This window comes from Bos mutus, chromosome 7, assembly GCF_027580195.1.
Source record: "Bos mutus isolate GX-2022 chromosome 7, NWIPB_WYAK_1.1, whole genome shotgun sequence".
NCBI lineage: Eukaryota > Metazoa > Chordata > Mammalia > Artiodactyla > Bovidae > Bos > Bos mutus.
The window spans coordinates 74,750,214-74,770,549 of NC_091623.1; the positions used below are offsets into that span (position 1 = coordinate 74,750,214).

Below are 20,336 nucleotides of genomic sequence, written 5' to 3' on the forward strand. Positions count from 1 at the left end.
TACAGGTACAGAAATGAGTTTTGTGTAAACTGAAGTCAAAACTCTTCCAGGCTTTGAAGGAGGAATAATGTTCTTCTTGTATTTCTGAAGTATTAATATACAGCACTTGAAGACTTTAACAAAGACATTAAAGGATATTAATCTGTCACTTCCCTTTTCCAAATGATAAAATAATTACTTTTATTGTGAATTGTTAAATGTTTCGTTTGCTGAGCAACCCTTTTTTTTTATTTCCCCCAGTGTTAACAGCATGCTTTTGTCAGGATTGTGACACTTTTATCACTAGCATTATATTACTGCATTTAAACTTACAACCTGGTGTAGCTCAAATTTACATAAAATGATAGCTTATTGGCCATAACAGTTTTGACTAAAGCTTGACTTTTGATGACAAGTGTTGTTTTCATTTTATAATACACATAGTAGGGGGCATTTTCATTGTTATTTGGTTCCAGACATAAGATGGATTTTAAACTGGAGGTTTTTCATTGATTTGTGGCAATTTTAATGTTTTCATATCTTATTCCTTATTTTCTTCATTCCTGCCTCCCCCCCACCTTCCTTTTCTTCTTCCTTCTTTCTATTCTTTACTTCCTTCCTTCTTTCATGGTTAATCCACAGTTTAGATGATCCATCCAGAATTGTATGTGCTGCAAATGTATTTCACTTATGTACAAGTCCATCTGTATTGCTTTTCTTTATCATGCAAGGAATTTTGCAATCTTAATCTAACTCAGTCATACTGGGCTGCCTTGTGCTTAATCTCAGCATACAGTTTTCAGTCACAAACAAGTCAGTTTGATGACTTTCCCTAAAAACTTATTGAAAACCAGTTGTGTAGGCTCTAGGAAGGGGCTTTGAGGAAGGAAGACTTGATGGAATGGATGAAATGGTGTTTATTATGGTGGAGCATTTCAAAGAGTATGGACCTGCATATAGAAAATTACTTAAGACTAGAAAGCAAAGCAGAGAAGGCAATGGCACCCCACTCCAGTACTCTTGTCTGGAAAATCCCATGGACGGAGGAGCCTGGTAGGCTGCAGTCCATGGGGTCGCTAAGAGTTGGACACGACTGAGCGACTTCACTTTCACTTTTCACTTTCATGCTTTGGAGAAGGAAATGGCAACCCACTCCAGTGTTCTTGCCTGGAGAATCCCAGGGACGGGGGAGCCTTGTGGGCTGCCATCTATGTGGTTGCACAGAGTCGGACACAACTGAAGTGACTTAGCAGCAGCAGAAAGAGAAGAGTTACCTCAAAAATAACAAAAAAAACTTCACAGAAAAGAAATGTTATGTTAAATAGCTTGGCTTTTTGTGAACTATATATATATATATATATATATACATATACATATATATATACATATAGCCATTAATGATCTAAATACTGTTTATTGATTTCACTAAAAGTACTAGAAGATGTAAGGGTAAGGAGTGATGTAAGAAAGCTAAATCTTCATTTATTATGAGAGGCTATAGTTATAGAATGAGTAAGGCTCAGGAGTTTAAATTCTTCACAGCTCTGTAAACTCTGTAACCCTGGGAAAGATAACCTCTCTGTGCCTCAGTTTTGTCATTAATGAAATGGATGTAATAAAAATATACTGTGTTACTGGTTTATGGGGAATGGTTCGGTGTTTAGTCACTCAGTCATATCTGACTCTTTGTGACCACATGGACTGCAGCCCGCCAGGCTCCACTGTCCATAGGGATTCTGCAGGCAAGAATACTGGAGTGGGAAGCCTTTCCCTTCTCCAGGGGATCTTCCCAACCCAGGGATCAGACCCAGGTCTCCTGCATTGCAGGCAGATTCTTTACCAGCTGAGCCACCAGGGAAGCCCAAGAATACTGGAGAGAGTAGCCTATCCCTTCTCCAGTGGATCTTCCTGACCCAGAAATCGAATCAGGGTCTCTTGCTTTGCAGGTGGATTCTTTACCAACTGAGGGTATGAGGGAATTATGAGGATAGAGGGAAGGTATGAGGTAAGAGTCTTATGGTGAATAGTAAATGAATAATACATAACATGCACTTAGAATTACATACATTAAGGTTACCTAATATGATGGTAATAATTGATAGTTTATATGTAATATCTAAAATTGATAAGAAATAGCAAGGCATGTATAGAAATATAGACATAAGTACTGGGAGAAATAGCTGGAAAAGTTAAAGCAGTTGCCTCTGGGAAGTAGTATTGGGGATTGTATCTGGGAACATTTTAAATCTTTTGGCACTGTTTGACTTTTATACATGTGTTACTTTGACAAAAGTTTGGGAGGTGGTTTAATTATGTATCAGAGTCTCAAAAGTGATGGGAAGGAGGGAAGAAAGCAGTGTGAGACACTGGAAACTGTCCTGAAACTGCCCTCTCACCTGCCTCCTGCTCGTCCCCTTCACCAGAGGAGCTGCTCCAAAGTGCTGTTTCCAGGCTTCTTCAAGCGCCAGACTGCTGCATGTTTTTTTTTAATTAAAGTCCCAGCAAATTCTGACTCTCCTATTTCTTTTTGAATTTTTTATTAGGTAGATCAGTCTAACTACTCTCAGCATGTTTAAATTTACCTTTTATATATTTTAATTAATACTTCCTAGATTCAGAGGTTAAAGAAGTAAACACAGAATGTTCTGAGAGAGTAACTGTGTGTGTGTTTGTTGAATACCATTACTACAATACTTTTTGTTTCTGTGCAAAAATAAATAATGTAATTATAAATTTATTTTTAATTACTTTAATAAATTCATGTATAATTTTATTGTTTTATGTATTAATTTGCTAAATGATATTCCTAAAGGAAGGTGAGTAATATTTGATAATCCTTGAGGACATTGTCACTTTTTTACAGACACAAAAGTAGTCAAATTATTCACTGTGAGTATGTATATACACACAGGATTAAATAAATTGGTAAAGATAACATTGGAGTCTGTGTGCATGCCTGCTCAGTTGCTTTAGTCGTGTCTTACTCCTTTGCGATCCCATGGACTGTAGCCTGCTGGTCCATGGGATTCTCTAGGGCTCTGTCACTTATTTGATTAAGCATGACATTCCCAGTTGGGCCAGTGGAAAGAGCCAGGCAGTGACTGAGCACTATAGGCCAGAATAACCAAGATAAGCATGAGGCTAAGACAGAATAGCTAATCACCTAACTCTACTAGGCTTAAAAATGGAGTTCTTGTGACAACCAGAAAGGTGGTTTTTTTGTGTTGGAAGTCAGGACATTGAGAGAAAAAAACCACTGATTTATGGTGAACATTAACATGATAATAGTTAATGCAATTTACGGAAATTGTCACCAACTTTTTCCACATTAAAATTATATTTTATTTCTCTTTACATATTTTATTCTTTGGATGGAAGGTCATAAATGCAGCCCACACTCAAGTAGGAAGGAGAAAGGAAACATCACCTCCTGGAGTGGGGAGAATTTATGTTTATTCCTCGGAATTCTTCTATGAGGAAGATTTGTCTCTTCTCTCCTATTTATTTAATATTTATTTATATCAGTCTGGACTCTATTTTATACTTTGGGTTATAATCCATATACTATGTTTATTATTTTATTGCTCAAGTTGTTCCATTGGGTGCTTTTAAGGTTGGCTTCTGTGTTTCTTTATTGTTCCCAAACAGTATGCCCAATTCTTTTGTTTTTTGAACACATGTTTGCTTTTGAGGCATCAATATCTAGATAATTAGCTTCAAGTTAACATACTACAAAATGTAGTAGTGAAAAAAAAAGTTTGTTTTTTCTTTAATTGAATCGAAAAGTTTAATTCAATTTAAACATGTTTACATTTTTTATAATCTTAACTATTATTTAGATTAATGTTATCTTTTTTGACCAGTAAACATGTAAACATACCCAAATAGAATAAAAATATACACTTATGTTTAGTACTGATAAGTTGGAAAAACTGTAGCTCTGTTTTATTAAATTGTGGTAACAACTTGTGAAAGTTGTATGTAATGTTGTGAATCAAATGTTCATCAGAAAACTTTTAAAGTGGGGAATTTCCTGGCAGTCCAGTGGTTAGGACTCGGCACTTTCACTGCTGAGGGCCTGTGTTCAACAATCTCTGGGTAGGGAACTAAGATCTGGCATGCTGTGCAGTGTAAGAAAGAAAGTCTTAAAACTGTGTTTATCTAAGTAAAATCTGCATTTTAATTAATTTTTTAATTATAGGAAAACAAAGTGTTGCGGACAGTTCCTCTTCTGGCAGCATGTCTCCCCAAAGATAAATGTAAAATCAAGATTGGTCGTCGCTTCAGTGAGGAAAGGTAAATTAATTTTTAGGGCAATTTAATCAAATTCTTTTTCACTTTAAAAATGATTTTCTTCAGGTTATCTATCAGACCTAGAACATAGTACATTGGAGGTGGCTAAAAAATAGAATTTCTGCCTTCTCCCTCAGGGCATGTATATTTACTGTTTTTTCATTTTTGTTAAGATGGTTTGTTTCAAGATGTTAGTACTTGTATTAGATTCCGTTCCTGTTTTTCTTTCTTTTTCTTTGAATTATATATGATATCCATTTATATAAAAACATATATTACATTTCTAGTCCATTAAGACCTTCCTAAGGTACAGTGACAAGAACTGTATTTAGTATTCTAGTTATAAGCACATCATATTTTTAAAAAAATGATAGAATGCCTTCTCTTGTGTTGAAAATATTTTTTTGATGAGGTCCAGTATGTGTAGGAGTTTGTTAGTTGCTATCTTCACAGACAATTCTACAATACTCTTGGATCTTATTTTGTTCTGATTATAGAACCCATTAATATAGATATATATTATTTAAATTTTTCTACAAGTTGTTTCTTACCTTTGAAGCATATTTGTTGCTTTTCTGCCTATTCACAGTTTTCACAATTACTTTGATCCTATCTATGCTAAATATCTGAGGTTATTGATGTTTCTCCCGGCAATCTTGATTCTAGCTTGTGCTTCTTCCAGCCCTCTGTTTCTCATGATGTACTCTGCATAGAAGTTACATAAGCAGGGTGACAATATACAGCCTTGACGTACTCCTTTTCCTATTTGGAACCAGTCTGTTGTTCCATGTCCAGTTCTAACTGTTGCTTCCTGACCTGCATATAGGTTTCTCAAGAGGCAGGTCAAGTGGTCTGGTATTCCCATCTCTTGAAGAATTTTCCACAGTTTATTGTGATCCACACAGTCAAAGGCTTTGGCATAGTCAATAAAGCAGAAATAGATGTTTTTCTGGAACTCTCTTGCCTTTTTGATGATTCAGTGGTTGTTGGCAATTTGATCTCTGGTTCCTCTGCCTTTTCTAAAACCAGCTTGAACATCTGGAAGTTCACAGTTCACGTATTGCTGAAGCCTGGCTTGGAGAATTTTGAGCATTACTTTACTGGCATGTGCAATGAGTGCAATTGTATGGTAGTTTGAGCATTCTTTGGCATTGCCTTTCTTTGGGATTGGAATGAAAACTGACCTTTTCCAGTCCTGTGGCCATTGCTGAGTTTTCCAAATTTGCTGGCATATTGAGTGTAGCACCTTCACAGCATCATCTTTCAGGGTTTGAAATAGCTCAACTGGAATTCCATCACCTCCACTAGCTTTGTTGGTAGTGATGCTTTCTAAGGCCCACTTGACTTCATATTCCAGGATGTCTGACTCTAGGTGAGTGATCACACCATCGTGGTTATTTGGGTTGTGAAGATATTTTTGTACAGTTCTTCTGTGTATTCTTGCCACCTCTGCTTAATATCTTCTGCTTCTATTAGGTCCATATCATTTCTGTCCTTTATCGAGCCCATCTTTGCATGAAATGTTCCTTTGGTATCTCTAATCCATAACCTCAGAAATGCAGATGACACCACCCTTATGGCAGAAAGTGAAGAGGAACTAAAAAGCCTCTTGATGAAAGTGAAAGAGGAGAATGAAAAAGTTGGCTTAAAGCCCAACATTCAGAAAACTAAGATCATGGCATCTGGTCCCATCACTTCATGGCAAATAGATGGGGAAACAGCAGAAACAATGTCAGACTTTATTTTTTTGGGCTCCAAAATCTCTGCAGATTGTGATTGCAGCCATGAAATTAAAAGATGCTTACTCCTTGGAAGTAAAGTTATGACCAACCTAGACAGCATATTAAAATGGAGAGGTATTTCTTTGCCAACACAGGTCCGTCTAGTCAAGGCTATGGTTTTTCCAGTGGTCATGTGTGAATGTGAGAGTTGGACTGTGAAGAAAGCAAAGTGCCGAAGAACTGATGATGGACAGGGAGGCCTGGCGTGCTGCAATTCATGGGGTTGCCAAGAGTCGGACACGACTGAGCGACTGAACTGAACTGAACTGATACTATATATATTTTTAGATGAAAAATTTAATTTCTCTTGAAAATATGGAGATTTCTTTTTCAGTTCACCTATGAAAATGCTAAGATTAGTGCCAGCACCAAGCCTAAGGAATTTACCAAACGTTTTTCTTCCTTTATTAATTTAGCTTTGTGTTATGAAAATAACATCATATTAGAAGTTCATAAAATAACTTTTTTCCTTTTTCTGAAATTATTGTTTAGGCATTCTTTATATATATATATATTTGCAGTTTGCATTGCCTTGCCCTGCAGAAGTGAGCTTTGGTCTGGGCTTGGTGCTGCTGTTTGAATTTTGCCGTTTTTTTGGGAATGGAAGCATGATCCAGAGCTCTTCCCCCGGGAGCAACCAAATAATTTACACTGTGACACTTCTTTCACACACAGAGGCTCTTTATAATGATAGTTTCTTTATAATTCTTGGATAGATGTGGATATATAATCTGCCAACTTGGACCTTGTTTTTTTACTGCAAAAGTGGTGAATATCTTGGTGGTAGAAGTGGAAACCATCTGGGTCATCCCTAACAGTTGGCTCTCTAACCCTTCCACAAATGTGCTTGGGCATGAGAAACTTGATACTCTTCTAAATAGTCGAGCTCATTTTGAGCCTATGTTATTAAGTTCAGTTTTTTTGATGGTGCCTAATATAGTGCTTATCCAGTAAATTATTATCCACTCTTGTATTTTAAACTAAAGCTGATGAAGAATATTGTTTTAATATTAGTCTAGTAATTAAATGATTGATTTAGTTTTCTGTTATGGAGTTTGTGATATTACCATGGGGGGATAAGAGGCATATTACTTTTGGTATCATTTGTAAATAGAATTTAAATGTACTATTATCAGTTTTTAGCCACTAGTATATAAGAAAAGAGTTGGGCTTTGTATATTAGCCCTGTATACTATGATTTTCTAAGTTTATTTGTTAGTCATAGAAATTGTTTTGTAGATCCCCTAGAACAGTAGCATTTTCTGTCATTTATATGTCCTCCTTTCTGTTGCTTATGGCTTTTATTTCTTTTTCTTGCCTTATTGCATTAACTGGGACTTTCAGTATGTACATCGTGTATTATGAGTGGCAAAAGCCTGTATCTTTACCCTGATCCTAATCTCAAGGGACATTGTTAAAACTGATATTAACTGTATATTTTTGTAGATGCCATTTATTAGTTCAGAGATGATACCATATATCATCTTTAATTGATTCTTTAACTTGTCTCTTTCCCCCTGAAGTTTGTTTCATTGCTTGCAGACAGGCTGTCTTATTCATTATTATATCTCTTGTGCTAAAATGCTTTAACATGCATTTTTGAGAGAAGTTCAATAAGAATAATAAAGCTTCTGTCCTCCTCACAGACTAATAAATAATAAAGACTTTTTATTTTAAACTTTTAGAGATCCTGAACTTTCAACTATTTGTCGGAAGTCTGATACATTAATATTATATCCAGGGGCTGAAGCTGCTAATTTGGAAGAATTTATATTAGATTCTCCTGTTTATCCTTCCACAATAATCATCATCGATGGCACGTGGAGCCAGGCCAAGGACATTTTCTACAAGAATTCCTTGTTCCGACTGCCTAAACAGGTACACTAGTATTCTGACCTAGGGAAAATACAAATGTATAGTTCTACGTGTAGTATGTATTTTCTGAGAGAACACACGTATGTTGTTATATATGAATTTGATGGTATTTATATATAAGCATGTCTATACATAGATATGAATATGCTCTTGTGTATGTTTTACATATATGTAGAAAATTTCAGATTTGTCCTTATTTCTTAATTCCTACCATCAAATCTCACCATTATTTAGTTATTTAGATATATTAAAAGTCTCTGAAACATTTAATCAGGATAGTCTAAGGATTATTTATTTTATGTGTATTAATGTTTTTGTTAAGAAATATTATGTTTAAATATTTTGGGGATACTAAATTGCTTTTTTCTATTGGAAATGACTGAGTTTTTATGACGGGCTTTTTTGTTATTCATGATTATAATCATAAAATCATTATAATCATATAACGAAATCAAAGTTTAGTTTGTTGATGTAATTGATGATAAATTTCCTAACTGTTGAATTGTTCTTGTGTTACTAGAATGAACACTTACAGTATTCTTTTGATATATTGCCAAAGTTTATATTTTAGTTAATGGCATTAAATTATAATTTACATATTTTTTGTACTTTTATTACAATATTTGAGAACTAATATAATGTTCACTTCACCAAATAGAAATTTTAGTATTTTTCTATGGCTTAGAGTAGTTTAAATAATAGTTTTGCTCCTTAAAATTTACATGGAACTCAATGGTAAAACCACCTGATCCTGGTCACTTTAAAATAACTTGAAAATACTTCTTTCAAAGTCTTTTATCAAAATTATTTAAGCTTTCTACTTCTATTTGATTTGGTTTTTAATAGCTTATCTTTTTAAGGGAACTGTTCCTTTCTCTTGGGTTAACAAATTGGTCGTCTGTACCTATATATTCTTAAGTACTTACTTGAATTTCTTCTCAATGTTTACTTTTTTTTAATCTCTGTCTCTCTCACACACTCACACTTTTTCCCATGAACAGACTCAAAAAGGGTTTCCCTATTTATTGAGCTTTCAGAAGTGTTAACCTTTAGATTATTTTAATGACTATTAAAAGTTATTCTTTCTTCATTAATTTGAGCTTTTTCCTTGATCCGTTTATTTCACGTTTTCAGATTTTTTCTTTTTGAGTTTGTAAAATTTGTGCTTACTAGTGCTATGTTTCTTTACCAAGATTAGTCAGTTTCTTCTTTAATAATAAAGGAAGACTGTAATATTTCTTCTTAGTGTAATTGTCATTGTTTTCTGTGGCTTTGGATTGATGTGCTTTTTGTATCTATAGCATTGAAATAATTTGTTATCTGTTTTGATTTCATTCTGTTCATGAACTACAAAGAGTTCTTAATTCTCAAGTGTTCTAACATTTTTTGTCAGTATTTTATTTCTTATTTTGTTGGATTATGATAACATTGCCAACAATATTTTGAATAATTTTATGATATTTATGAGGGAAAGTGCATGGAAAATTTTTATGCATGTTTTATGAGTAAAAAAAATTTATGTTCTTTATTTACCAATGAAAGTGTTTACATCTTTATAAAGTTTGTTATTTGCAGTTTTTCTTTAAGCTTTTATTTTTGGCATACTTAGGTTATTTTATATTGAAACAGGTATATGAAAAACATGTTTGTATATTTTTAATGAAATTATTCGTATATTTTCAATAGTTTTTACATACTTTTCTATGCTCTTTTTAGGTTTATACAAGCCATGCACTTAGTGAAAAATAGCTGTGAAGCCCTGATTCTGAGATTTTTGATCTCAAATTCTTTATAGTTTTCATTCCTTTTAACTAAAATGTGGGCATGGTTTTTAGATGAAACTCAGTTAACATGTTGAGTGCTTTGAATGGGCCAGTACTATTTCCAAGTACTTTACATATATTAATCTGTTTAATCTTTCCCCAGATTCCATGATGTAAATATTGTTAATTGTACTAGTTAACTTCACTCTAGATCATATAACTACTTCATAACAGAACTGTGATTTGAATCCATCTAGTTTAGAGCCACAGCTTATGGTCTTAAAGTACTGTACCACTTCTGAAATGGAAAACTTTCATCTGGAATATTTATATATTTTTATATATATATATATATATATTTATATATATATATATATATATGATGGCTTCTGTAGGTTTATTTAAGTTCTGAAGTAGTTCCTGTGTTCACAAGGAACTTCCATGTGTTCACATGGAAGGCATAAATACGGTTAGAATGTGGCACATTTCAGGTAAAATTTTATGTTTACATTCCCTTTTTCAGGGGATCTTCCCAACTCAGGGATCAAACCTAAGTCTCTGGCATTGCAGGCAGATTCTTTACTGTTCAGCCACCAGGGAAGTGTGTGTTTGTATTACATTTAGATATTTCTTAGTATAAAGAAAAAAGTTTGATGAAAGTGTTACATTTGTGAAACATTTGTGCAAATATTTGATTTTTTTTTTTCTTTTTTGCATGGTTATATCATGTCTGCAACTCTAAGCTTTCATTTTGTGGTAACTACATGACTACCACAGAAATGAAGTAGATAGTCACATTAAAAAAATTAAAAGCTATTTTAAAAATGAAAATAAACCAAAACTGTTTTTCTCTTTTAAATTTAGTAGCAGATAAGGAAATAGGTAAATTAATTTTCCTAGTCCTACTACGCCATACTTTTCTATCATCTTTTTCTCTTCTTGTTTTTCCAAACTAGAAGCAAATGTAGGTAGATTATATATTAAACCTTTAAATGGGTATCTCACAACCAGAACATAGGAGAAAATGGCTAAAAGAAACATCAGATAGGTTTAACATGGGGGAAAATATCACCATAAACTAAAGTGAAAAGGCAAATGGCTCTTGAGTATGAATCAGCAAAAGGCTTCATAAACTTGGAGTTCTTAGAAATTAATAAGTTAAAGGCAGAAATCTCAAAAATGGGTCATCAATATAAAACCAAAGTTCACAAAATAGAATGTAATTTTAATGCCATCATCACTTACTCTAATAATCATATGATAGACAAGATACAAAGTTGTGAACTTTGATGCTGAAATAACTTCAAACTTAAAGAAAAATTTCACAAATAGTACAAAGTTCCCTCAAGTACCCTCAGCTGTTAACTTTATGCCATATATCACTCTGTCTCTATATAATTATGTTTTTCTAAACCTTTTGAGAGTAAGGAATAGATATTCCAGTTTTACTTTTTGGAACTGAAATTTTGCTAGCTCTAGACCAGAAAGATGATTTTTTCCTAAATATTTTTGCTGGAAATAAAAATAATAATTTAAAACATGACATAATTTATAAAAACTCATTTTATATATCTTGAGAAGTTTCATCTTAATGTATTTTGGAAATATGAATCATTGTAAAAACAATAGTATGCATTGCTTTTTAGAGTATCATAGTATTCAGCCCCAATATATGAGTATGACTTAGAAAAGATACATTTCTAGACGTTGTTGCAAAAAGATCCAATGAAATTGTATATTTACTCTTTTTAAAACATATAAATATATTTTGTACATAAATTATATATGGTATATATACAGTATATAAGTATATACTTTGTATATGTTCAGTTCAGTCACTCAGTTGTGTCCGACTCTTTGCGACCCCATGAACAGCAGCATGCCAGGCCTCCCTGTCCATCACCAACTCCCGGAGTCCACCCAAACCCATGTCCATTGTGTCGGTGATGCCATCCAGCCATCTCATCCTCTGTCGTCCTTTTCTCCTCCTGCCCTCAATCTTTCCCAGCATCAGGGTCTTTTCAAATGAGTCAGCTCTTTGCATCAGGTGGCCAAAGTATTGGAGTTTCACCTTCAACATCAGTCCTTCCAGTGAACACCCAGTACTGATCTCCTTTAGGATAGACTGGTTGGATGTCCTTGCAGTCCAAGGGACTCTCAAGAGTCTTCTCCAATACCACCATTCAAAAGCATCAATTCTTCTGCGCTCAGCTTTCTTTCTAGTCCAACTCTCACATCCATACATGACCACTGGAAAAACCATAGCCTTGACTTAGACCTTTGTTGACAAAGTGATGTCTCTGCTTTTTAATATGCTGTCTAGGTTGGTCATAACTTTCCTTCCAAGGAGTATGTGTCTTTTAATTTCATGGCTGTAATCACCATCTGCAGTGATTTTGGAGCCCAGAAAAATAAAGTCAGCCACTGTTTCCACTGTTTCCCTATCTGTTTGCCATGAAGTGATGTATGTATATAGACATGAATATATACAAACAGAAATAGGTGATATGAATTGAAAAGTGGATTGATTTTTAAATGTTACTATACACATATCCTCAGACACATATATAGTTATAAAATGATATTGGTAATTATAATGATTATATAGTAAGGTCTGAACTGTCTTCTGTAACATTAAAAAATTCACTTGTTTTTAGTATTTCTCCCATTTCTTAAAAACATTTCCTGTATATGTGATGATTTTTACTTAATTATTAACTTTATTCCTCAGCTTTTCTGAAAGAAAATTTATTTTATTATATAGTGGACTTTCCTAGGGGCCTTGCTTTAATATATGATACAAGTAAATTGTATGTAACGTGTCTTTCTCATGGATGACAGAAATCCAACTCAAGCTAAACAAAAGAAAGTATATAAGTCATGTTACTGGGAAACTCCGAATAGATGGGAATGGGTTCTGACTTAGCTGAATCTGGTGCTGAAGCATCTTTTGAGAGTTTGCTTCCCTTTGTGTTCTGATTTTTCTCTTGTTATGAATGAGCTTCCTCCCTGCCACTGGAAGATGTGTGTGGGAAGTGGTCTCCCCTGGTTTTATTTATTATAATAGAAAGATAAATTATCTTTCCCAGAGTAGAATCCTGAGTTGTTCTTTCATTGGAGTTGTTGTGGATGGTGGTACCATTATTGACAGAAGTACCACAGGAATTAGGAATAAATTCCTTAGGGAACTTGGGGTGTTGCTATCAGCAGGATGATTTGAAATCATGAATGGGCAGAACAAAAGCCCTTAAGATAACTACAGTCTACTATACAGCAGTTGTTTACTTGTAAAAGCATGCTTATTTATACGTTTCTTGGTTCATTCAAAGCTACTGCTCTATATAAATAGTTTAATAATTCTTTCTTGCAGTCTAGTTCACCAAGTGAAAAGTAAAAATGAAAAAGGAAAACGTATATCATCTCTTGTCAGTAAGAGATGTAGTTTAAAATAATCTCTGAATAATGTAGTTAAAGGTAATTAGGTTTTATTTCTAAATGTAATTTATTTGTCATTTCTTTTACCACCACCTCAGTATACATACACCTACATACCTGCTTTTTGCATCAGTTTGTCTTAGCTATTCGGAGAAGGCAATGGCACCCCACTCCAGCACTCTTGCCTGGAAAATCCCATGGAGGGAGGAGCCTGGTAGGCTGCAGTCCATGGGGTTGCTAAGAGTCGGACACGACTGGGCGACTTCACTTTCCCTTTTCACTTTCATGCATTGGAGAAGGAAATGGCAACCCACTCCAGTGTTCTTGCCTGGAGAATCCCAGGGACGGGGGAGCCTGGTGGGCTGCTGTCTATGGGGTCGCACAGAGTCGGACGCAACTGAAGCAACTTAGCAGCAGCAGCAGCAGATACAGGAAGATGTGATAAAAGGGAATATTCTCCTGGACCATAACTAGAGGGCAGGTGTCCAGAGATCTTTGACTATTAAGGCCTAGTCCAGTAATAGCACATTGAGTGACCTATCAGCAAAATCTTCTCCAGACCTAGGAATGAGCTTTCTTAGCATCATGGGACAAAATGGTCATGAAAAGCCTCCCAAACTATGGTAGGGTTTATGACCTTGAGGGGCATCCTCTCAGTGACAAATTGGTGCTTGCCAAGGGCATTTGCTGTCTCTCTCTGTGGGGACTGAATCCTGTTTTACTGCAGCTGTTGACCTTCAATGCGCCCTGAGGGGAGTTCAGGGTGGATAACAGGAATGGCAGGAAAACTGGTGAGACAGGTCTTTAGATAGTTAGATATTTTCAGGAACTGATTTTATGAGCCCAATCCTTGCATCTCTTCATATCTAGAAAAGCACTAGATCCCTACATGGTGACATCAGCTCCTTGTGACTAGCAGAAAATCTTCTGTAAGATAAATGTCTCATGACTGAAGCGACTTAACAGCAGCAGCAGCAGTCTTAGCTATTATTCTTAGTTTAGTTGATCTGCTTAGTTTCTGTAGTAGTATACATTTTTTGCTTTAAATACAAGAAAGAAAAAAATGACAAGAAAACAGAAATAAGAATTAACATCCAAAGTATTGGTCTTTTCCCAAATACACAGGTGGACTTCATACTTGCCTAATAGTGGAATGAAAGAATTGTAAATCAGACACTAACTTGCTGTGGTCAGTTGTGTCTGATTCTTTTGTGACCCCGGGGACTGTAGCGTGCCAGGTTCCTCTGCCTTGGGATTTTACAGACAAGAATACTGTAGTAGGTCGATATTTCCTCCTTCAGGGGCTCTTCCCGACCCAGAGATTGATCCTGTGTCTCCTGCATCTACTGTGTTTGCAGGCAGATTCTTTACCACTGAGCCACCTGGGGAGCCCAATGCAGACATTAACTTGGCCTCCCTTTAATCTGAATTTCTAATATATCCAGGCCATTTGGCAATGAATGAATATCTCTCCCCTCAGAAGAATTTTACACAGGAGACTCTTGACATTTGCTAGGAATAAATCTAAGGTGAACATGGAAATGTTTGTAGAGGCTTCTGGCTTTCTTCATAAACTTATTTTCAGGGAGTGTTTGCATATTCTTGCTTTATTGCCTTTAAAACTTTCACTAAAGCTTGATTTCTCACTTGATAGTCAGAGCACTGTTGGGAGGACTCACTGGCTAAGACATTTTCGTAAAAACTTTGTCTTGTGTATATATAGAGCTATTGCTGCTGCTGCTGCTGCTAAGTCGCTTCAGTCATGTCCGACTCTTAGCGACCCCACGGACTGCAGCCTACCAGCCTCCTCCGTCCATGGGATTTTCCAGGCAAGAGTAATGGAGTGAGGTGCCATTGCCTTCTCTGATGTTACATCTAATTTGTTGCCTAATTAAAATTCATTGTTATCCTTAAAATGTTTTTTATTGAGGTGTAATTGACATGTTTGTTATATTAGTTTCAGGTGTATAGCATAATGATTCAATATTTGTATATATTGCAAAGAGCTGTCCACAGTAAGTCTAGTTAATATCTATTCCTCTACACAGGTACAGAATTTTTTTCTTGTGATTAGAATTCTTAAGATCTACTCTCTTAGCAACTTTATTTTATTTATTTTTTACTTTACAATATTGTACTGGTTTTGCCATACATTGACAGGAATCCACCATGGGTGAACATGTTCCCCCACATGGGGGAACATCTTGAACCCCCTCCCACCTCCTTCCCCATCTCATCCCTCTGGATCATCCCAGTACACCATCCCCAAGCATCCTGTATCCTGCATTGAACCTGACTGCCCATTCGTTTCACATATGATAATATATATGTTTCTATGCCATTCTGCCAAATCATCCCACCCTCACCCTCTCCCACAGAGTCCAAAAGACTGTTCTATACATCTGTGTCTCTTTTGCTATCTCGCATACAGGGTTATTGTTACTATCTAAATTCCATATATATGCATTAGTATACTGTATTGGTGTTTTCCTTCTGGCTTACTTCATTCTGTATATCAGGCTCCAGTTTCATCCACCTTATTAGAACTGATTCAAATTGTATTCTTTTTAATGGCTGAGTAATATTCCATTGTGTATATGTACCACAGCTTTCTTATCCATTCATCTGCTGATGGACATCTAGGTTGCTTCCATGTCCTGGCTATTATAAACAGTGCTGTGATGAACATTGGGATACACGTGTCTCTTTCAATTCTGGTTTCCTCAGTGTGTATGCCCAGCAGTGGCATTGCTGGGTCGTATGGCAGTTCTATTTCCAGTTTTTTAAGGAATCTCCACACTATTCTCCATAGTGGCTGTACTAGTTTGCATTCCCACCAACAGTGTAAGAGGGTTCCCTTTTCTCCACACCCTCTCCAGCATTTATTGCTTGTAGACTTTTGGATCGCAGCCATTCTGACTGGCGTGAACTGGTACCTCATAGTGGTTTTGATTTGCATTTCTCTGATAATGAGTGATGTTGAGCATCTTTTCATGTGTTTGTTAGCCATCTGCATGTCTTCTTTGGAGAAATGTCTGTTTAGTTCTTTGGTCCACTTTTTAATTTGGTTGTTTATTTTTCTGAAATTGAGCTGCATGAGCTGCTTGTATATTTTTGAGATTAATTCTTTGTCCGTTGCTTCGTTTGCTGTTATTTTCTCCCATTCTGAAGGCCAGCTTTTCATCTTGCTTATAGTTTCCTTTGGTGTGCAGAAGCTTTTAATTCTAATTAGGTCCCATTTGTTTATTTTTGCTTTTATTTCCATTGTTCTGGGAGGTGGGTCATAGAGGACCCTGCTGTGATTTATGTCAGAGAGTATTTTGCCTATGTTTTCCTCTAGGAGTTTTATAGTTTCTGGTCTTACATTTAGATCTTTAATCCATTTTGAGTTTATTTTTGTGTATGGTCTTAGAAAGTGTTCTAGTTTCATTCTTCTGCAAGTGGTTGACCAGTTTTCCCAGCACCACTTGTTAAAGAGATTTTTTTCTCCATTGTATATTCTTGCTTCTTTTGTCAAAGATGAGGTGTCCATGGGTGTGTGGATTTATGTCTGGGCTTTCTATTTTGTTCCTTTGATCTATATTTCTGTCTTTGTGCCAGTACCATACTGTCTTGATGACTGTAGCTTTGTAGTATAGTCTGAAGTCAGGCAGGTTGATTCCTCCAGTTCCATTCTTCTTTCTTAATATTGCTTTGGCTATTTGAGGTTTTTTGTATTTCCATACAAATTGCGGATAATAATAATATACTATATACATTTTAAAAAACACTTTCTTCCTATGCCTTCATTTGGCATATGAATTAAGGAAGGTAATTCATGTAATTAAGGCTAAAAACTTGTGAAATTGGGATTTTGCATTTTATGACTTGCTGTAATTTATATCCTAAGGATTACATTCTACGTAAAAAGTGAGGTCCACCAGTTTTCAAAGACACATAGAAATTTAAAATAATTAATTCAAAATCTAACAACTTTAGAGTTTATAAAATATGAATTACTGAAGAGTAGATACAAGGCTGTCTTCTTAGAAATTTATAGTACCTTGTTTAATGGAATATGTGGCACAGGCCCCATGGCATATATCATCCCAGACTCTTGACATCAGACTGCCTGGCTTTATACTTGGCTTCACAACTTACTTACCATTTCACATGACAGGTTACCTCTGCTCTTAGAGTCTTCATTTGGAAAATAGAAATAATAATATCATTTACATAATATATTGTTGTGACATTCAAATGAGATAACACACACAAAGCATTTAGCATAGCTCCTGGCTTATAGTGTGTACCTACTAAGTATTATTTACTGATAATACGTATAATGTCATTGGATAACTAGGGCTTGCCCAAATAATTTACTTTTTTCATAGTTAATAACTTTGCTTCAGATTACCAGATAGTAATAAAATGTAGAATATATTTCTGAAGCTAGAGGATCTTGAGTTTCAATAGACAACTGAGTTAAGTTCTTAATTCTTTCTGGAAAAATTGTGTTTTTTAAGGGATACATTTTAGTCTTAGCAATGATTTAATCACTTTCTTGCATCACAGTAATTAAATAATTGTTAAAAAGAATATAATTATAATTCATGTTTAGGACTTTAATTTTTTACAAAAGTAATATATTCACATGGCTGAAAGTTTAAAAGATATGAAAGAGTTTAGAGTAAAAAGTCTTCCTCCTGCCTCTCTACCCCATATACCCTTTTACCATTCTCAGAGGTAACCAATATATCAAGTTCTTGTGTATTTTTCCAGATTATTTTATTTATATACAACTAAATCCCCCCTTTCCTCAATATGTGGTAGATACCTGCTGCTCTGATCCTTGCTTTTTTCATTTAACAAGTTATTTTAGGACTTACTTGTATCTATAGGTAAATAGCTTCTGTATTTATTTTAACTGCCTCACTTCTTAGGTATGGATGTATGTAATTTATTAACAATGTTAAATTATGCTTTCTTTGTCATTTGTTTTTCCTATTCATTTTTTTCCTTAATTTTCTGGCAATAGCTTTGCATGGGTGCTGTGCTAGTTTCTGTTCTTTCCTTTTTTTGCTTACTCATTTTTATTTGAGGCGTGTTAATGCAGGGAGGTAACTGTCAGAAAAGGGCCATAGCCCTGGGAGGAATTTTCTTTATTATCTTAGGTGTGCTCAAGATTTCAGCCAAAGCACTATCTATAAAAGAACAGATGATTGTCTTGTACTTTCCTCAGAATAAAAGCTTCTGCTTTTCAAAAGTCACTGTTAAGAGAATGAAAAGAAAAACCACAGACTGAGAGAAAATATTTGCAAAGAATAGGTTGGAAAAAAGAGCTGTATTCATAATATGTAAAGAACTTTTAGTATTCAGTAATAAGAGAACAAACATCTCAGGATTGGCTAAAGTTTTAAATACTTCTACCAGAAGAAAGTGGAAGTGAAAGTCCCTCAGTCCTGTTTGACTTTTTATGACCCCATGGACTATAGTTCCCCAGGCTCCTCTGTCTGTGGAATTCACCACAGCAGAATACTGGAGGGATAGCCATTCTGGGAGCTATGAGGGAAGCCTTCCTCAGTGATCAATGCAAAGAAATAGAGGAAAACAATAAAATGGGAAAGAGTAGAGATCTCTTCAAGAAAACTAGAGATACCAAGGAAACATTTCATGCAAAGATGGGTGCAATAAAAGACAGATGGTATGGACCTAACAGAAGCAGAAGATATTAAGAAGAGGTGGCAACAAAGATAGAAATATAGATCACTGGAACAAAATAGAAAGCCCAGAGATAAATCCACACACCCATGGACACCTCATCTTTGACAAAAGAAGCAAGAATATACAATGGAGAAAAGACAATATCTTTAACAAATGGTGCTGGGAAAACTGGTCAACCACTTGCAGAAGAATGAAACTAGAACACTTTCTAACACCATACACAAAAATAAACTCAAAATGGATTAAAGATCTAAATGTAAGACCAGAAACTATAAAACTCCTAGAGGAAAACATAGGCAAAACACTCTCTGACATAAATCACAGCAGGGTCCTCTATGACCCACCTCCCAGAATAATGGAAATAAAAGCAAAAATAAACAAACAGGACCTAATTAGAATTAAAAGCTTCTGCACACCAAAGGAAACTATAAGCAAGATGAAAAGCCGGCCTTCAGAATGGGAGAAAATAACAGCAAACGAAGCAACGGACAAAGAATTAATCTCAAAAATATACAAGCAGCTCATGCAGCTCAATTCCAGAAAAACAAACAACCAAATTAAAAAGTGGACCAAAGAACTAAACAGACATTTCTCCAAAGAAGACGTACAGGTGGCTAACAAACACATGAAAAGATGGTCAATATCACTCATCAGATCAGATCAGATCAGATCAGTCACTCAGTTGTGTCCGACTCTTTGCGACCCCATGAATCGCAGCACGCCAGGCCTCCCTGTCCATCACCAACTCCTGGAGTTCACCCAGACTCACGTCCATCGAGTCAGTGATGCCATCCAGCCATCTCATCCTCTGTTGTCCCCTTCTCCTCCTGCCCCCAATCCCTCCCAGCATCAGAGTCTTTTCTAATGAGTCAACTCTTTGCGTGAGGTGGCCAAAGTACTGGAGTTTCAGCTTTAGCATCATTCCCTCCAAAGAAATCCCAGGGCTGATCTCCTTCAGAATGGACTGGTTGGATCTCCTTGCAGTCCAAGGGACTCTCAAGAGTCTTCTCCAACACCACAGTTCAAAAGCATCAATTCTTCGGCGCTCAGGCTTCTTCACAGTCCAACTCTCACATCCATACATGACCACAGGAAAAACCATAGCCTTGACTAGACGAACCTTTGTTGGCAAAGTAATGTCTCTGCTTTTGAATATGCTATCTAGGTTGGTCATAACTTTCCTTCCAAGGAGTAACTGCACTCATTATCAGAGAAATGCAAATCAAAACCACAATGAGGTACCATTTCACACCAGTCAGAATGGCTGTGATCCAAAAGTCTACAAGCAATAAATGCTGGAGAGGGTGTAGAAAAAGGGAACCCTCTTACACTGTTGGTGGGAATGTAAACTAGTATAGCCACTATGGAGAACAGTGTGAGATTCCTTAAAAAACAGAACAGAACTGCCATATGACCCAGCAATCCCACCGCTGGGGATACGCACCAAGGAAACCAGAATTGAAAGAGACACGTGTGCTCCAATGTTCACTGAAGCACTGTTTACAAT

At 35.6% G+C, this 20,336-nt stretch overlaps 1 protein-coding gene across 2 annotated transcripts in view; it reads left to right on the top strand.

The window, feature by feature from the left end:
* The window catches only part of DTWD2 (DTW domain containing 2), a 108,212-nt gene that overhangs the window by 34,407 nt on the left and 53,469 nt on the right, over positions 1-20,336 (top strand). For both annotated transcript variants that reach the window (XM_070374107.1, XM_005890850.3), the window contains exons 3-4: positions 4,181-4,275; positions 7,739-7,931. In XM_070374107.1, the coding sequence (XP_070230208.1) occupies positions 4,181-4,275; positions 7,739-7,931 (288 nt within the window). The remainder of the gene's footprint in view (positions 1-4,180; positions 4,276-7,738; positions 7,932-20,336) is intronic.